We start from the raw sequence: 17,500 nt of genomic DNA on the forward strand, positions 1-17,500 counted from the left end.
TATACTTACTACATATTCTGTGAAGTGGTGAGTTATTGTGACTGGCTGTTCTCACATTTTATCAGCAAATGAAACTCGTGTTTTCACATGGGGGACATCGAATTTTAGTACATAAATATCATACCGCATAAATCTCTACGTGATTTAACAGATTTAAAATGGGCATCTATGGGCAGACCTTCGTAGCTCATATTCAAAGGATATTGACCATATTTTCTCATGTATAAACATTTCAGGAAAGGTTTCTGAACTTTTTCTATTATTTCGATATCTTTATTGTTACATCAGCTCCATATAAGAGAGCATATTTAAGTCTAGAACGTACTAACGTATTGCACAGTGTAATAATTGTTGTCATTCCATTAAATCGTTTTATATTACGCCTGACATATCCTAGCATTTTACAAGCGTTGTTAGCTGTTCCATGATGTCTTTGGAAGTATTGGAGAGGTAATGGAATGGCGTATGGCTTTTAGTGCCGATAGTGTCCTAGGATAGCTCGCCAGGTGCAGGTCTTTTCATTTGACTCCCGTAGACGACCTGCGCGTCATGATGAGGATGAAATGATGATGAAGACGACACATACACCCAGCCCCAGTACTAGCGAAATTAACCAATGATGGTTAAAATTCACGACCCTGCCGGGAATCGAAACCGGGACCCCAGTGACCAAAGGCAGCACGCTAACCATTTAGCCGCAGAGCCGGACACTGGATAGTTAATAAAGTACCTCATCCAAAACTGGAGAAGATACGGATTCTGCTGCAGTAGAATTTAAAAAATATCTTTATCATAATTCATGTTCATCCCTTTCTGCTCCCGTGTGATGCATATCAGAAAGTAGTGATTACTCGAATGTAACGAATACAATTGTATTAAAAAAATTATATTACAAGTAGAAATTACTTAGAATGTTATCCGATTACATTTACTCAAGCACTTCCCAACTCTGCCAACAAAACTCTTTCATTAGGTTAGACATGCTTTGTTTGTGATAACGATGCTTCTTGTTTCAAGGGTACTAACATCTAGGTCATCGGCCCGCGTTTGGAAATTAAATTCCCATAGCACACCGTAGTTATTCAGATGGTGGTATTGCATTCAAGTTTGTTGCTCTTTAGAAATGTTCTTCGCGAAGCTTTTCTCTAATTTTTCTTTTCTTTCTGAAATTATGCAACGGTACACAATTAAGGCCCGTGTTTTACTGTAATCAAAGATAAGAGCTTGCAGTTAGTGACCCCGACGAGAGGAAGTGTTCCAGATGAGAGACACGAGACATGTCACACGTGACAGCCGCGGTATCTGTCTTCAGCATCTCGGTCCTGGCTGCAGAGGTTTAGCGACAACACACTCCACCACATCACGAGCTACCAGCGAGCAAGGTGAGCATGCATTAAAGTATTATTATTACTTTTATTCTCAATGTTGTGTACAACTAAGGAGCGCAAATGAACGTGTTCAGAAGATGAATTTGCTTCTTCTATTAAGAGAATCTCTTCATCCGCTCGCTATCATTATCTTCCTTTCTTTTGTCCTTTCAGTGTTGGTTTTCATCTTGGATTTTTCAACAAGATCATCTTTGTTTACTAAAGTTCTAAAGCTAGGCCTGTCCCAGATAATTTCGCCTGTTATGCTATTGTCTTGAACGTCCTTTCCGATTTCGATTATCCAATTACTCTTGAGGAGGCATAATTAAATATCATTTTGGCAAGTCTTTAATTGTCCATTCTTTGAGTATGTCCACACAATTTCAATCGTATTTTTTTCTAATAGTGCCCATGCGGTTAGCGGCACGCAGCTATGAGCTTGCATTCGGGAGATAGTGGGTTCGAACCCACTGTCGGCAGCCCTGAAGATGGTTTTCCGTGGTTTCCCATGTTCACACCAGACAAATGTTGGGGCTGTACCTTAATTAAAGCCATGGCCGCTTTCTTCCCACTCCTAGCCCTTTCCTATCCCATCGTCGCCATAAGACCTATCTGTGTCAGTGCGACGTAAAGTCACTTGAAAAAATAATAGAGACTGCTATTTATTAATTATTATTATTATTATTATTGTTAATATTATTACTTAAATCCTCATCCTAGGCTCATATTTATTTATTTATTTATTTATTTATTTAATTGTTGGTTTGTAACATGGTAGTAAACCCCAATTACAGTAAACCTAAAAAATGTTGAAGTACTTATTAAATTACATTGACACAAAGTCTTCGATCTTAATAACTAAAAACGCAATTCTTAATATCAATTATTAATTCAATTACATTGATAAAAGTCTTATATCTTATCAAACAACGATAGTGCTGGTTTCCATAATATTCGCCTCCTAAATAGGACTCTACCTTTATGTCAAACCGTTAAAAATATAGGACTAACCTTTGACCAGAATCAATCTTAGTCAGTCTGCAAGCGATTTTTTGCTTCACTAAATACACTATAATTTCAAGTTTACATTCAAATTACTGAAAATACTAGCTGAGGCACTTACTTTACTAACGTCTGATTATTCTGATGTTGTTTATCAACATCTCCGTATGGTAATGAGTTTAAAGCTACAACGCGTAGAAGATGCCTCTTTTAGGTTTATCTGTAACTTAAAACACACGTATCACTTGTCTAAATCGTACAACGAACTGAATTTGCTCTCCTTCTAAGACGGACGTAAACTTCAAACTCTCAGTCCACTACACCGCACAGCCAATCTACACTGTACGAGTGATTTCATAATCTCTCTGTAAAAAAATTAAAAGAACACCAGAGCGCATTCTTCATTCCAAGACAAAGATCCTCAGCTAGCAACTCCTCTTTCAGAGTTACAACTAGTCGGGAATGGAACCTCCTTCCTCACAAGGTCAGAGGGATATCACAGGTAAACAGTTTCTAAGCGGCTTGTACGAAATCATTTCTCAGAAAGGCAACAGGTAAATTCATCTTCTCCTGCTCTCACTATGACTACTCCTCGCCTCGAAAATCGTATCGTTTACTCACTAATTTACGTTGTTCATACCGATTTATTCATCTATTATGGAACTGTATTATTTTTCTATAATTGATAATAATCAATAAGGTGTCCGGCTCCATGGCTAAGTGGTTAGCGTGCTGGCCTTGGGCCACAGGGGTCCCGAGTTTGATTCCCGGCAGGGTCGGGAATTTTAACCACCATTGGTTAATTTCGATGGCACGGGGGCTGGGTGTATATGTCGTCTTCATCATCATTTCATCGTCATCACGGCGCGCAGGTTGCTTACGGGTGTCAAATCAAAAGACCTGCACCTGGTGAACCGAACATGTCCTCGGACACTCCCGGCACTAAATTCATACGCCATCAATAAGGCGACTAGGACTGTAGCATAATCATAATCCGCAACTACGTAAAAATACATCTCCTTATCCAATTTCATTCACCATTGTATGTATGTATGTATGTATGTATGTATGTTTAGTCATCAGCCCGAAGGCTGGTTGGATCCTCAACAGCTCCGCCATCAGCTGTCATAGATGGCCTAGGCATCACTGAAGAGGCGTACTAGGGAAATGAGGAGTGAGGTAGTTTCCCGTTGCTTTACTCACTGAGCCAGAAATTGCTATTATATAACAGTCTGCCAAGCCCACTGAAATGCATGCGCAAGCCGACCCTATGAACAATAGTTTCACACCATTCATAGCAGGGACTGGCTGCATAAGGAATGGCATTACTAGCATCGCTCATACCTCAGTCACTTTCATATTGTAAAAGCCAAGGATAAGACTGACACAGATCAATGAAAGTAACATAATTGCTCTAGCCTATACCAGAAGACATAGTGCACTGTAAACACTAGGTCCCACTAGCAAAGGCACACACTCACCATAATTTATTTCATCTGCATTACCTCAACTGATGTTGCCATCAGGAAGGGCTTGCGGCCGTAAAAAAGCCGTATAAATTCATCCCCAACCCCGTATCAAGAAGCAGGACTTACAGTGATCCCCATGAGGTACTATCGTCCCATCAACACAGTCATTAAAACAGAGGACTTCTCCTATTTATTAAACTTTACAACCTGACTTTTCACTCCATTTACTATCATACAATTGCTCCTGTCCATCACACGATATTGTCCAGGTCTTTTTGAAGTCGCTCACAATTCTGTAATTTATTTACTACTCCATACAGTGTTCTCGTTAATTCCACGACCTTTCCTAAATCTATTTCCTTCTTCCTTTTATTGCTGGAGCTGCATTATCGTAATTACCGGAGATGTCTTTGTTCACTTATAATAAAAGAATATCTGTGACGCTTAAACTGCTTACACGAAAAGTGCAGGAAGTTCTTGATGAAACTCTCACAGTCGAAGATAATACGTAATAGAGACATTACGTTCGTGGACTGGCCGTCTAGAGTCACTGTGGTGCACTACAGCAGAGAGTTTGCACCACAGGGTGTTGTCGTGACAGTTCTTCGCTAGTCCCAACAAGAGGCAGTTGCGTGCATACCGTATAAACAGAAATAGAGTCTCTGTTGTAAAGAGCAGTTAAATGCCAGCGGCGGAGCTTGAGCATGTCGTAGTTTGAGCAACGGGAAAATTTCAAGTTCTGCCAAAACTTAGGCAAGTCAGCTAGCGAAACGTTTGAGATGAAGTCGAAATCGCCCGGATCACCATGGCGGGAAAAAGTCGCGAAAAGACAGGTCAAAATTATGTAATCTAGGAATATATTGATTGTAGTACATAGGCGTGCACTGTGTTGCCTACGCTGTAGGCGCCAGTCCACGAATATATTGACTATAGTACATAGGCGTGCACTGTGTTGCCTACACCTTAGGCGCCAGTCCACGAACATATTGACTGTAGTACGTAGGCGTGCACTGTGTTGCCTACCCTGTAAGCGCCAGTCCACGAATATATTGACTGTAGTACAGATGCGTGCACTGTGTTGCCTACACTGTAGGCGCCAGTCTACGAACATATTCGCTGTAGCAGTTATGCGTTAGAAACTAGGGTGAAGTCTAATGTTTTTCAATCGTACACTAAGAGTAAACCGAAAAGTATGTTGTATGTGTTTCCTAAGCGGAACGGCAGCCAGACAAACGAATTTGTCTACTGCCGTTGCGAGAACGCTAAATTACGTGGTGTTTCAAAATATACTGGAATGAACTTGTCTTCGAGCATACTTACAGGAGAACGAGTCAAGAAGAAAGGTATAAAAGATATGGCGAAAAATTGCTGGAGCTATGTAACACTGATACGTTTATGGTGCTATGGATTCCATAAACAGCGCCTCGTACTAACGACTCTATACGAACTCTGAATTTCAGACCAACTATCCACTAGAACAAAAAAAAAACAGAGATTTTTCGGCCATTTTTAGGAAACCATGTTACGGCCGGCACTTTGGAAACGTCGCACACAAGGGGGCACCCTCCGATGCAATGGACTACGCATGTCATAACTATTAAGTTTCCAATCAACGATTCACATGGCTAACAAGAGACACGCTTGGAGAAGAATGATTCATAAAGTCACCATGCTTTTTTTGACAAGTGCGTGTCAATTTTATATTAAGTACCTTGCGGCGCCTGGATTATTAGTAATACATTTCTTAGTGCACTGAAGTACAGTCTTAGGCTCCTTTCACGCTGCACGGTTTTGGTCGTACGGCCACATTCTTTTCGTGGAGTGAAGATCATTACACATTCATATTACACGACCACGGTACGATGCCGTTGCCATGATGTACAACAGCCCTGCGTTGCCAACGGAATCGACGGTTGCCGTTGACTCAGTGGCGCAAGTGACTAAATGTATGCTTTCAGACTGTATGGTTTTTAATCGTACACCAGCTATAGAGGAGCTCGCACGCGAGAGATAACTTGGGTTTAGTTCACTTTGTAGGCATACATAAATATTTTAGTGTTCTGTTTTGTTAATAAAATTTTCAAAGCATGGCTTTGTTGAATTTTCAGAAATTGCTGATGTTGATTCTGAAGTTTTGATTACTGTGTGTGTCAACTCACATACGGAAGTAGTTAAAAATCTATTTCCATCGTTCCCGAGATCTTCAAACAACGTGTAAAATAATCCCACTTCCTCTCCCCTCTGATTGATAGGATGCACCCAAAGACGCGGATTTCATCTTTGTCTCTTTCGCCGATAATGAAGTAACCATAACACAATCATTTATTCACGATTCATTGAAGGACACTCTTGTACGACCAGCACCAAGACATTAACTGAGCATACAACGGCAAGAAACCGTTGCAGTGTGAAAACATCATTTCCACGACAAAGAGCAGTACGGCCAAAACCGCGCAGTGTGAAAGGGGCCTTAGTCATCCAACATTTAATGAATACACGAAATTGACGTTTTTCAGGCTGAAATCACCAAGTCTACAAAGTAGATCCGTGCAATCCAGATGAGATTCAATAACTGTCATAACACTAGAGGGATAATTGCTATAGCAGAGAAGACGCAACTTTTAGATGAACAAAGAGCGTACTTGACGAGTGGAAGAGTCATAGATGGTACAATGAGTGCTGTATGCTAACAAATAAACGTTCAAAGATTTGCCAAAGCTGATTAGAATGAGTGGGGAAATGTTCGAAAGGAGAGAAGGAGAATACAAAAACAGGTTTATGCTTCGATGATTTAAATATATTTATATGAAAAGTAATAAATCTCAACCTTTACAATATTTTAAAAGACAGAATAGAACAGCGAGAAAAAAAATACGAGAAATAATTATCTATAATAAGTATCACCACAGTCGAACTTGCATCATTGTTTCTCTCATTACTCTCAAACTTTTATAGGGAAAGGCCAAAAGGTATGAGAGGAGGAGGAAGAGTAGGAAGTGGCACTTAGAGTTGTAGAAGAGACTAGGTTAAATATGTAATATGCAAGCAAAATTAAAGTATGATCATTTTGAGGTTAATCATCAGAATAATATGCCTATAGTTTGGAACAACGTTTACTTGCCTATTTATTTATTTATTACTTCAAAATAATATCTTTATTTATTTTCAATTAATTCCCTTAATTGCGATTAATAGATCCTGGATTTTTAGGCACTAATCGGATAGAATGCAAACTAATTTTGTTATCAGGAAGTGTATACTAGCCCGCTCTTCCACAATGTAGAGAGAGTAACATAAATTCTAGGGGTTCTGATAGAGCGTACCCCTACCGTTTATGCACACCTCACTGCATAACCGTTGTGCAGGGTAGTGTATACTTGTTACCCGCTTCAGTAAGTTTGCATTCTAACCTATTACTGCATAAACATCCAGTCTCTTGCGACTGTCAATAACACAGAAAGTAATTGTTCGTGAAAGTAGCAGTAAACATTGTAGAAGTACTCACCTTAAAAGGGCTTGCCCAACCGAGGTGGTAAAGGCATGCTCGGTTCATATGCAAGGACGTGGGTTCGACTCCCCGTGAGGAAGTCGAAAGACTCAGAAAACGAGATTTCCACTTCCAGAGCAGCCCGGGCGACGAGCAGACCATTCTACCCCACCAACTGCCGAGGTTACGGAAAGTGGAAACATTTACCTTCCAACCGTTCCAGGGCCTTCATGGTCTGTTCAGAGATGACTTTGCTTACTTTTTAACTTTAAAGAAGGTGTTCTTTCAAACACATTAAACCTTCCTTGGTACACCTCACTCACTCTCCTCACAACGATACACAAGAGACGCTTTGATCACAGCCGATAAAAAAGGAAAGTATGTCTGTGTTCTATGTTTTATTACAACGTATTTATATTGACACTGAATTATAATGGTTTGTAATTACATTATTTGCCTTCCTGAAAAAATCCCCAATTTTTTTTTTGCTAATTGCTTTACGTCGCACCGACACAGATAGGTCTTATGGCGACGATAGGAAAGGCCTAGGAGTTGGAAGGAAGCCGTGGCCTTAATTAAGGTACAGCCCCAGCATTTGCCTGATGTGAAAATGGGAAACCACGCAAAACCATTTTCAGGGCTGCCGACAGTGGGGTTCGAACCTACTATCTCCCGAATACTGGATACTGGCCGCACTTAAGCGACTGCAGCTATCGAGCTCGGTATTCCCCAAATTTAAGTAAGGTGCTCTCTGGCTGTCGTTCATTACACACCTCATAATTATTAGTTTATCTAAAATACATATATCTTCATTATAGACTGTTATACCTTTCAGCGTTCATATTGTAAGCCTCAGTGAATTTACTAAGCGCCTCCACAATCCTCTATTTGTAACTATCTCGAATGTCACATTTAGTTCCATTCCATCTTTTCTTTAAATCATTAGAAACTGAACCTAACCATCGTTGTCTTGGTCTCTCTCTACTTCTCTTATCCTCCATGACCAAGTCCATTATTCTCCTAGGTAGCCTATCCTCTTCAATTTGCCTTAAGTGGCCCCACCACCGAAGCCGGCTTTTGCCACAGCGTTTTTTCTTAACTTATCTTTTATTTCGCATTCCGAGTAGCCTCCTGCCACTGTTAGTACCTGTTCAAACCAGCGATCATTCTCGCTACCTTCATGTCTTTCACTTCTAATGAATAAGATATCCTGAATTCACCCAGTTTTCACTCCCGTATAGCGAAGGATATAAATATAGTTTCGTCCAGGAGCTGACTTCATTCTTACAGAATACTGTTGATCGCAACTGTAGGCTCACTGCATTAGCCATTAGCTATGCTGTACTTTGATTCAATCTCACTTACTATTCTACCATTCTGGGAGAATACACGTCCTAAATACTTGAAATTATCTACGTGTTCCAGCATTGTATCACCAATCTGACATTCAGTTCTCTCCGATTTCTTACCTACTGACATCACGTTACTCTTGGAAAGGATAATTTTCATAACATGCTCACTCTACCTACGTACTTCATGTTCCGAGATATTAGATTGCAGAATTTCAGCTCTAACAATAAAAAAATAAAAAAATCAATACTTAAAACTATTAAAATGTCAAGCAAAGAAAACTGGCTAAATTATTTTATAGCAAGTTCGCAAACTGTCAATCAATCAATCAATCAATCAGTCAATCAATCAATCAATCAATCAATCAATATTAATCTGCATTTAGGGCAGTCGCCCAGGTGGCAGATTCCCTATCTGTTGCTTTCCTAGCCTTTTCCTAAATGATTTCAAAGAAATTAGAAATTTATTGAACATCTCCCTTGGTAAGTTATTCCAATCCCTAACTCCCCTTCCTATAAATGAATATTTGCCCCAGTTTGTCCTCTTGAATTCCAACTTTATCTTCATATTGTGATCTTTCCTACTTTTATAAACGCCATTCAAACTTATTCGTCTACTAATGTCATTCCACGCCATCTCTCCGCTGATCGATAACTGCAGTCGCTTAAGTACGGCCAGTATCCAGTATTCGGGAGATAGTAGGTTCGAACCCCACTGTCGGGAGCCCTGAAAATGGTTTTCCGTGGTTTCCCATTTTCACACCAGGCAAATGCTCGGGCTGTACCTTAATTAAGGCCACGGCCGCTTCCTTCCCACTCCTAGCCCTTCCCTGTCCCATCGTCGCCATAAGACCTATCTGTGTCGGTGCGACGTAAAGCAACTAGCAAAAAAAAATAATAAAAAAAAACTAGCATCTCTCCGCTGACAGCTCGGAACATACCACTTAGTTGAGCAGCTCTTCTTCTTTCTCTCAAGTCTTCCCAACTCAAACTTTGCAACATTTTTGTAACGCTACTCTTTTGTCGGAAATCGCCCAGAACAAATCGAGCTGCTTTTCTTTGGATTTTTTCCAATTCTTGAATGAGATAATCCTGGTGAGGGTCCCATACACTGGAACGTATAGACGTCATCAAAATACACTTTGAAGATGGAGGGAAAAATGTGCTTGGTCATCATTAAGTTCGATTTCTTCGTGGCTTTCTGATGTTTCCAATAATAACTCAGAAATTGTACTGGCTGGCTCCATTTTGCACCATACGTAAGAGCTCACTCGCACTTACTATGCAAACAATATTGTTACTATTAAACTGCAAACAATCATGGAATCGGTAGACCAGGGTCACACAGACCCCAACAAGCTGTTTTGATACCGATTAAAAAGTAGCTTTCTTTAAAACAATAAAACGCATACTTGCTTCACAGTTAACTCGTACTGAATTGTCATTATACTCCCAACACTTACAGTTATTCAGAGCGCATGCGCCAAGCAAACGAATGATCTGTAGAGCGTCGTAGGCCATGGACACGGAATAGGAAACATACAAAATGGAAAGCGGAGGGTGGATCCTTTAATCAGCAGTCAGCCAAACCCGGCGCTAGCAGCCATGTTGAAACCAAGTAAACGCGAGGTAGATGTCGGTTGAGGCGCTTCCGGGCGATCCAAAAAACTTGATACTAGAGAAACTGATAGTGCCAAAATCCCTAGACATATTTCCTAAGGGGTCCACTGGTATTAGAGGGTGGGCAAAATAAAATTGGCCAGGAAAATATTTATAAGGCGCGGAACTGAATCTTGTTAATGAACAGGTTTAATGCCCATCAAAGAAAATTCTGGAAACCGTGATTTCGATGCAGCCAAATGTATCTGACACTCCGTAGGCCCAAATTCGTTTGCACCCTTCCCAGTCCCCAACAGCCAAGTGGTACGAACTTCCTTGTTTCACCAGAAGGTGAACAGATGGTTGGTCAGTCTGCTGGGAGATAATCAGGCCCCTTGATCACAGAAATCTACCCTCATTTTCCTGGTACAATCAGAGAGTCTCTCCGTCTGGAAAAAAAAGCTCTGAATTGTGCCGTCTCCGGTATTGCCATTCTTCCAGTACAAGGCCAAGGATCACTCTTAGAATTCTTCTACCTCTCTCTCTCTCTCTCTCTCTCTCTGACTTCCAGTTCTGACATAAATATGTCTTATTTGCGTCTCGAAATTAGCGATACAAAGTGTGTTACCTAGCAACCGTGCAGGCTCTGTACTGATGGCTGGCCATGGCTGCAGGACATATTATCAAAGGCAGGCGTTAGAGTACAGATGGTCGATGTGATCTTGCCGGCTTGCCGGAACTACTGAAGCACGCGTTGGATATAATCGCTTGCAGTGCTTGCAGTGGTGGGACCACAAACTACCATGCTACAATGGCTGAGTCCTCACACGTGGTCTTATATTCGTCATGGTATAGCCTTGAAGTGCCGAGTACTACAGTTTGCATTTTAACCTATTACTGCCAAAAAACCAGGAGTCTAGAGAATAGTGACCTTAATTATCGGACTGTGGGTTTGAACTCAGCTCTTGTTGCTTGACAGCGTGTTGCACACTGTGCTTGTTGACCCCTTCTCTGGATTTGAACCAGGAACTGCACGCAAGGCAGGAATAAGGATGTGATCCAGAGTGTCTTTTGCGGTGCTTGGTCAGTTTTTCTGGACAGTCAAAACACTTTCCGCACAAATCACAGACTTTGGTCTTCGTCAGCGGGCAATGGAATCTCATGTGCAAGGAAAGGGCCCCGCTCCCTTTGTAGACTCTGCCGCAGCCTGAACAGGACGCAATGGCACTCTCTGGACCGCAGCGGTGTTTCTTCAGCCCACTACTTGCCGTAAACCCTATCGAGCACTTCATGCAGCCGAACCATTTTCCGAAGTTCTTCTGCGGCTTGCGTGGTTGTGCTTCTTTCTTGCCAGTGTGAACTACCATGTGGGCCTTCAGATAGGCGGCTGTGGAAAACCGTTTGTCACAAGACGAACAGGGGAAAGATTTCGGTGCTGTGTGGGCAGCATAATGTGCCGCCAGGCCGTGCATCTTGTAGAATGTGCGAGAGCAGATCGGACAGGATGTGAACCTACGACCGTCACGGCCTACAGTCCAATTGGCCCCTAAAAGAAAGGGCTCACTCGAGCTGCCCTGTGATCCTCCACTGCACGGTGATTCATTCTCAGCAGAATTGCTGTCTTGCTTGTCAAGTGTATCCCCGATCCCAACAAACCTTCCAGCCACGCCAGAAGACTGCGCTGCAGGAGCTGGATCCACTGATTCTTTGCCGATGAAAGAAATGAACTCCTTCTCAAAACTGACCAAACCTTGTTGCTTATCTTCGTGAAAAGTATTATTCTGGACTCCCTCCTCGACTTTAGAAACGCCGTGGTTTGTATTTAGGTTGTTTTCTACGAGCTCGTGTAATAATCTTTCATGCCCTGCGTTGCTCTCAACAGGGTTTTCAAATCGGCTGTGTTCTTCGGATGATAAACTATTTCTGAGGAATGTCGCTAACTGACCCAACTCTTTGAAGTCATCGGGCTGTTCTGAGGGTATACCATTATCGCAGGCTGGTACTGTGTCTACTGCTATACCCTCCTGACTTGAAATATCCTCAGAGAGAGGATTAGGTGAACCTGACATTTTGACATCTTCAGGTTTGATGCAAATTTCCTCGAACGCAAGTGGGTTCTCTGTGTTATTGATTTCACTTTTCCCTTCCTGAGGCATGGAATTAAACTGCAACAAAGCTCCTCCCCATCCGACCTGAACTCCAGTTCCCTCAGCACTCGGAGACATCAGCTGGGCGGTCGGCACTACGCGGACGGTTTGGTCGGTGGCAAACTGGAGTGTTGTCCCGTGAATTCCTGCCACCTCTGGATGATGCACCGGATCAGATCCACTGCCATTCTCCATTTCAGAAGTTTCCTGTAACAAAATAGAGTAATAAATGCTCTGAAAGGAAGGGAAAACTGAAAGTCGAGACATCCTATAAATATCTTGCTATAACTTTAAAACCTAAACGAGAGAACTACACACGTACTGCTGGCGCTAAACGACGTAAGAAACTTATCACTTCTATCGTTGAAGACAACATTGTAACTCTTCCTATTGAAAATGGGCTTCTGATGATTTGGAAATACTTAACTGTACAAAATATGGAGTCAAAACATGAACCCAACATTTCTAAAGAAAGCTTTTTTTCCAACAACAATCCACAGTTTTAGCTGTTCAGGCAAGCAACTCACTGTTGAAAACGTCCTAGGGATATGAGCTATGATTTTTAGCTAAATAAAATATAATAAAGCATGAGAATATATTCCTTATTTATTCCTAAAATTACAATCCTTTTCTTAATCATCGTTATCCGGTCGATTAGATTAAGAGTTTGCTTTATTTCTACCACTACGAGCGCTAATGTGTCTCAATGCAGAGTTTCACTTAAGCCCTTATACTGTAACTACATTCGGTGTGATCATTTTTCAAAAAAAATCAAAAAACACCTGAGGGTATTGAACCAAGGAACACATTACAGGAATATTATGTAAATAAGTTAATTTGGCTAGGATTTGAATCAAAAGGAGAACGAGGAAAAAACCAGTGATTTTTAGGCTAGTATTCCGGAACTGCATTTAGGCCGGAGGTGATTTTCAAACTGTCTTTTTTTAGTTTGACAGAGCTATCCATGACTCATAATTTGAAACCTTTCCGGGCCCTTTAACCTTTGAACTTTCGACAAAATTGAGAAAATTGCTTAATTTTACGATTTTCGTATTTTGGGAACCCCTACTTTATCTGCTAAGAAATGTTATCAAAATTAAAAAATATACAAAAACTTCCCACTTTAAATAAATTTACTGGTTCTTATTGAGGAAAAACGCGTGAATTTAGGAGCAGACTACATAATATTCAAACAGCAGTAGTTTTGAATTTACCCATCGAAAATTAAATTAATTTTAATATTCACTCTTACGTCTCTATAAAAGTATGATGTTATTACAATGTTTACTGGTATATGAAGTTTGATATTCTTAACTAAGAATACAAATAATATTGCATAAGACCAATTTTATGTTTTTGCCCTGTTGAACTTACTAATAATACCGTATTTACGCGAATAATCCCCGCACCCTAACTTTAGGTAGACTTACAAAGAAAAGAAATGCCAACTTTGACACAAAAAACGCATCCCAATTTTGTGACCCAACGTTTTTTTTTAATGTGCGGATATAATCCCGCACCCTATTTTTAGGAAGGCTGATTTTGAAAAAAAAATCAACATTGACACAAATAAAACCCGCACTCCAATTTCGTGCCCCAATTTTTTTAAAAAAATTTGCGGATATTATTCTCGTAAATACGATAGTTACAATTTCTAGTTTTTATGTCCACCTTATTCAATACATAAAAATGTTTTTATTGTCTCTAAAAGGACACTTACCACAATACAAACATTACATTGGCCGACTCAAATCAGTTGGGGATTGGTGAAGACTACACGTTTGACGCATACAACAGATTATAAACCTCCAATGTTCCATTTTTTAATAATGGTATAATTCTTATATAACGAGAATATATTGCAAGTTTAATCTTCTAATTCATTAATCTTCATATGAACATTTATACTTTAGCTGTATTAGAAAAAAAAACGGGAATTTTATCCAAATCTTACAATTTAATTGGCACATTACTATGACTTGGACATCAACTTCCTGTGATTAACGTCTAGTCTATTACAGACCCATTTTAATTGTTACTTCTTCCTGTTTACTTTTTATATAGTAATTATATTTTATTGTATAATAACATTTTAATGTACAAGGAATTGTAAAATAAGGTTTAATATAATGACTCAGCCTTGAGATAATTGTACAAAATGGCTGAAGATTCTCCACACAAGGAGCGAAACATGTCCCATTTAATGTTCGTATTGTGGTAAATGTCCTTCTAGAGACAATAAACAATGTGCACATAAAAACAAGACATTGTAAATATTACAAATGATATTCCAAACTAAATAATTGTTGTGTGTGTTAGGTCATCAGCCTAGAGGCTGGCTGGATCCTCAAATAGCACCACCAAAAGTTATGCGGTTATAAGGAAACCGCAAAAACCAATTGCAGCACCAAAATGAGGCGTACTAGGCAAGGCGAGGAGTGAGGTAGTTTTCCATTGCTTTCCTCACTGGGTCAGAAAGTGCTATTGCAGCACGACTGACCCTATGAGCAACACCTTTCATAACACTCAGATGCACTAGTCGTGCTCAGTGTCATTACTCAGCACCACCCATACCCCAGCAGCTTCCATATTGTCACAGCCATGGATGAGACTGGGACTTCGGTGAAAGCTACACTTTACTCTGGCCTGTGTAAATTGTTAATAATAATTAAAATATAATTTTCTAGATACAAGGGTGAACCCGATCTCCACCAACTAACTTTCGGATGATGCTCAGTGATACTTTATGAGTATATTGGTATAAGGGACCCGTAGTCACCGTTCGCTCGTTACAAAAATTTATTTTTTTTGGCCTCAGTTAGCTTTGTATCTGTATTGCATTGAACAATGCATGTAAGGGGAACAGTTCTGCATTTGTAACGTACTGTACAGCACACTGTCAGAACAGATTGAACACAGTGATAAAAGTGTACGTGTTCCGTTTGAGGGCTGTTGCGTTACCCTGTGTTTTGTGTTACACGGTTTGGTTATTGCATATTAGAGGCCTTTCCACAGTTATGGAGTATTTTCACAGATACAAGGATGACTGGGGTAACACAGCTTCCGGGCGGATGACTGTTGTGTAGTCTTTCAGGTTCATATTTCGTCACAAGCATAGAGTTTTGTAGGTATTTTGAGTCAGTCGATAGACCAGTCTCGTGGAGAGGGCTGCCTTCCCTGACAAGTTGGGGTCAGTGCAGTCACCAAGGTATTTAAATTCCCTGTCAAACAACGAAATGTTTGTATAAAGAAAAATACCCAATCTTTAGAGATTTTGGTACGCTTTCGTATGTTTTCGTTCTATATAAAGTTTGTTATGTACTTAATTCTGTTTTCAGCTCTCGTTTTCTTGTTATTTCCGGAATGCCAATGAATGCTGTGTTTCACGCAGTTATAAGATACGCACATCCTCAGATATATCGATATATCGATCGGTGAACACGTGCTCCGCGTGATATTACGTCAGAGTTTTGTTTCTAGCTAATACAGTCTGAGATTGCTTGCCTTCCGGAGTGCTCCATTGTGTATTGTGACGTGAGTTTCTGAGTTATTTGGGGAATCAAAACTGCTGTTATAACGCCCCTCAGATGTGTTAATAACCCCAACAATTTTTGTTACATGTGCGGAGATACAATTTTTTGACAAAGAAAGCGAACATTGTCAGAAGCAGTGGCAAAAGCTTATTTCCTATATTTCGGCTGCCGTGTTGGGGACCAATCAAAACATGGGCTCCTCATGTTTGTTGCACCACATGTTCATCAACTCTAAATGCATGGATGAAAGTAAAAAGGTTTCCATGCGTTCTGCACTGGCAGCCATTTGTCCCTAAGCTACAAACCACGAAACAAATTGCTATTTCTCCTTGGTACCTCCACGAAGTACAGGATTCAACAGGAAAAAAAGGAACATCACACAGTAACCTAATATACCAAGTTTGATGCGACCAGTGCCTCGTGGAGTGGGTCTTCCAGTTCCAAATCCTCAAGTAGCTACAACAATAAACTTTTCTAGTGACAGTGAGAATGAATACCAGCCAGATGCATGCCATCCTTCCACATCTAACGATCCCAGGTTTATACCAACATCACCTACTGAAATGCACAAAATCACGCAAAGTGAACTCAATGATCTTCTCAGAGACTTGGACCTTCCAAAACGTAAAGCCGAACTATTAGCTTCTCGTTTAATGGAGTGGAATATTCTGGAAGATAAAACTCGAGCATGTGCTTTCCGCCAACGTCAAAAGTCACTCGAAAGGTTTTTTCAGCACAACAAATTAAATGATATACTTCACGTATGTTGAAGGTTTGATGCAAGAACTCAATATCGTATACAAACAGGATGTTTGAAGACCATTCACAGATGGTTCGAAAACTAGTTTGAAAACCGTGGATTACATAATAGCAAGGTACTTCCTTCCATCCCAATGGCATATGAAGCCCTACATCATGACGAGAAGTATTTTAAACAGCATCACTATGATAAGCATCAATAGCTCATATGTGCTGATTTAAAAGTCACCAGGATGCTTATGGGCCTACAAGGTGGTTACACTAAGTGCTGTTCCTACATTTGTGAGTGGGACAGTCATGCTAGGAACCAACACCCCTTTAATTGTACCAATACATTTAGATATTCTTATCATTACAAATTTTTGATTACCTATGAAAAATATGTGCATTAGTAGCAGATGTATCTGACTCTAACGAGTGAATTTCTAACAAAGCTGGATTATCCACATCTGAATGGATAACTTGCCTTTAAACGAACGCAAACGTTGCGACTGTCCGGACCATTCCAGGCAGCTCCTTAGACGATATCTGACGCAGATATTGCACCGAGAACGAATCACTTAGAATGTCTTAGGATTATGTGACAGAGGAACATTACTACGTAATGCACGCCATCACATGGTGAGATCTAAGATCGCTACTGCTTTGCCGTGGTAAGTGCACGAAGAAATCCGATGCGTTCCCTCAGATGGGTCTACTAGAAGAGCTGATATTATTGCATATTCTAACATCTCTAGGCAAGGCATAATAGTTGACCCTTCTGTCCGATTCGAGGTTGATCTACGGAG

The 17,500-nt window shown here is 40.5% G+C and overlaps 1 protein-coding gene across 1 annotated transcript in view; it reads right to left on the reverse strand.

Annotated features, from left to right (window-relative positions):
- Positions 1–10,420: 10,420 nt before the first annotated feature.
- Positions 10,421–17,500, reverse strand: part of LOC136883583 (zinc finger protein 235) — a 97,178-nt gene continuing 90,098 nt past the window's right edge. The window contains exon 2 of the mRNA XM_067155979.2: positions 10,421–12,627. Within this exon, the coding sequence (XP_067012080.2) occupies positions 11,206–12,615 (1,410 nt within the window). The 5' untranslated portion in view covers positions 12,616–12,627 and the 3' untranslated portion in view covers positions 10,421–11,205. The remainder of the gene's footprint in view (positions 12,628–17,500) is intronic.

The sequence above is a fragment of the Anabrus simplex genome, chromosome 11, assembly GCF_040414725.1.
Source record: "Anabrus simplex isolate iqAnaSimp1 chromosome 11, ASM4041472v1, whole genome shotgun sequence".
Classification (NCBI taxonomy): domain Eukaryota; kingdom Metazoa; phylum Arthropoda; class Insecta; order Orthoptera; family Tettigoniidae; genus Anabrus; species Anabrus simplex.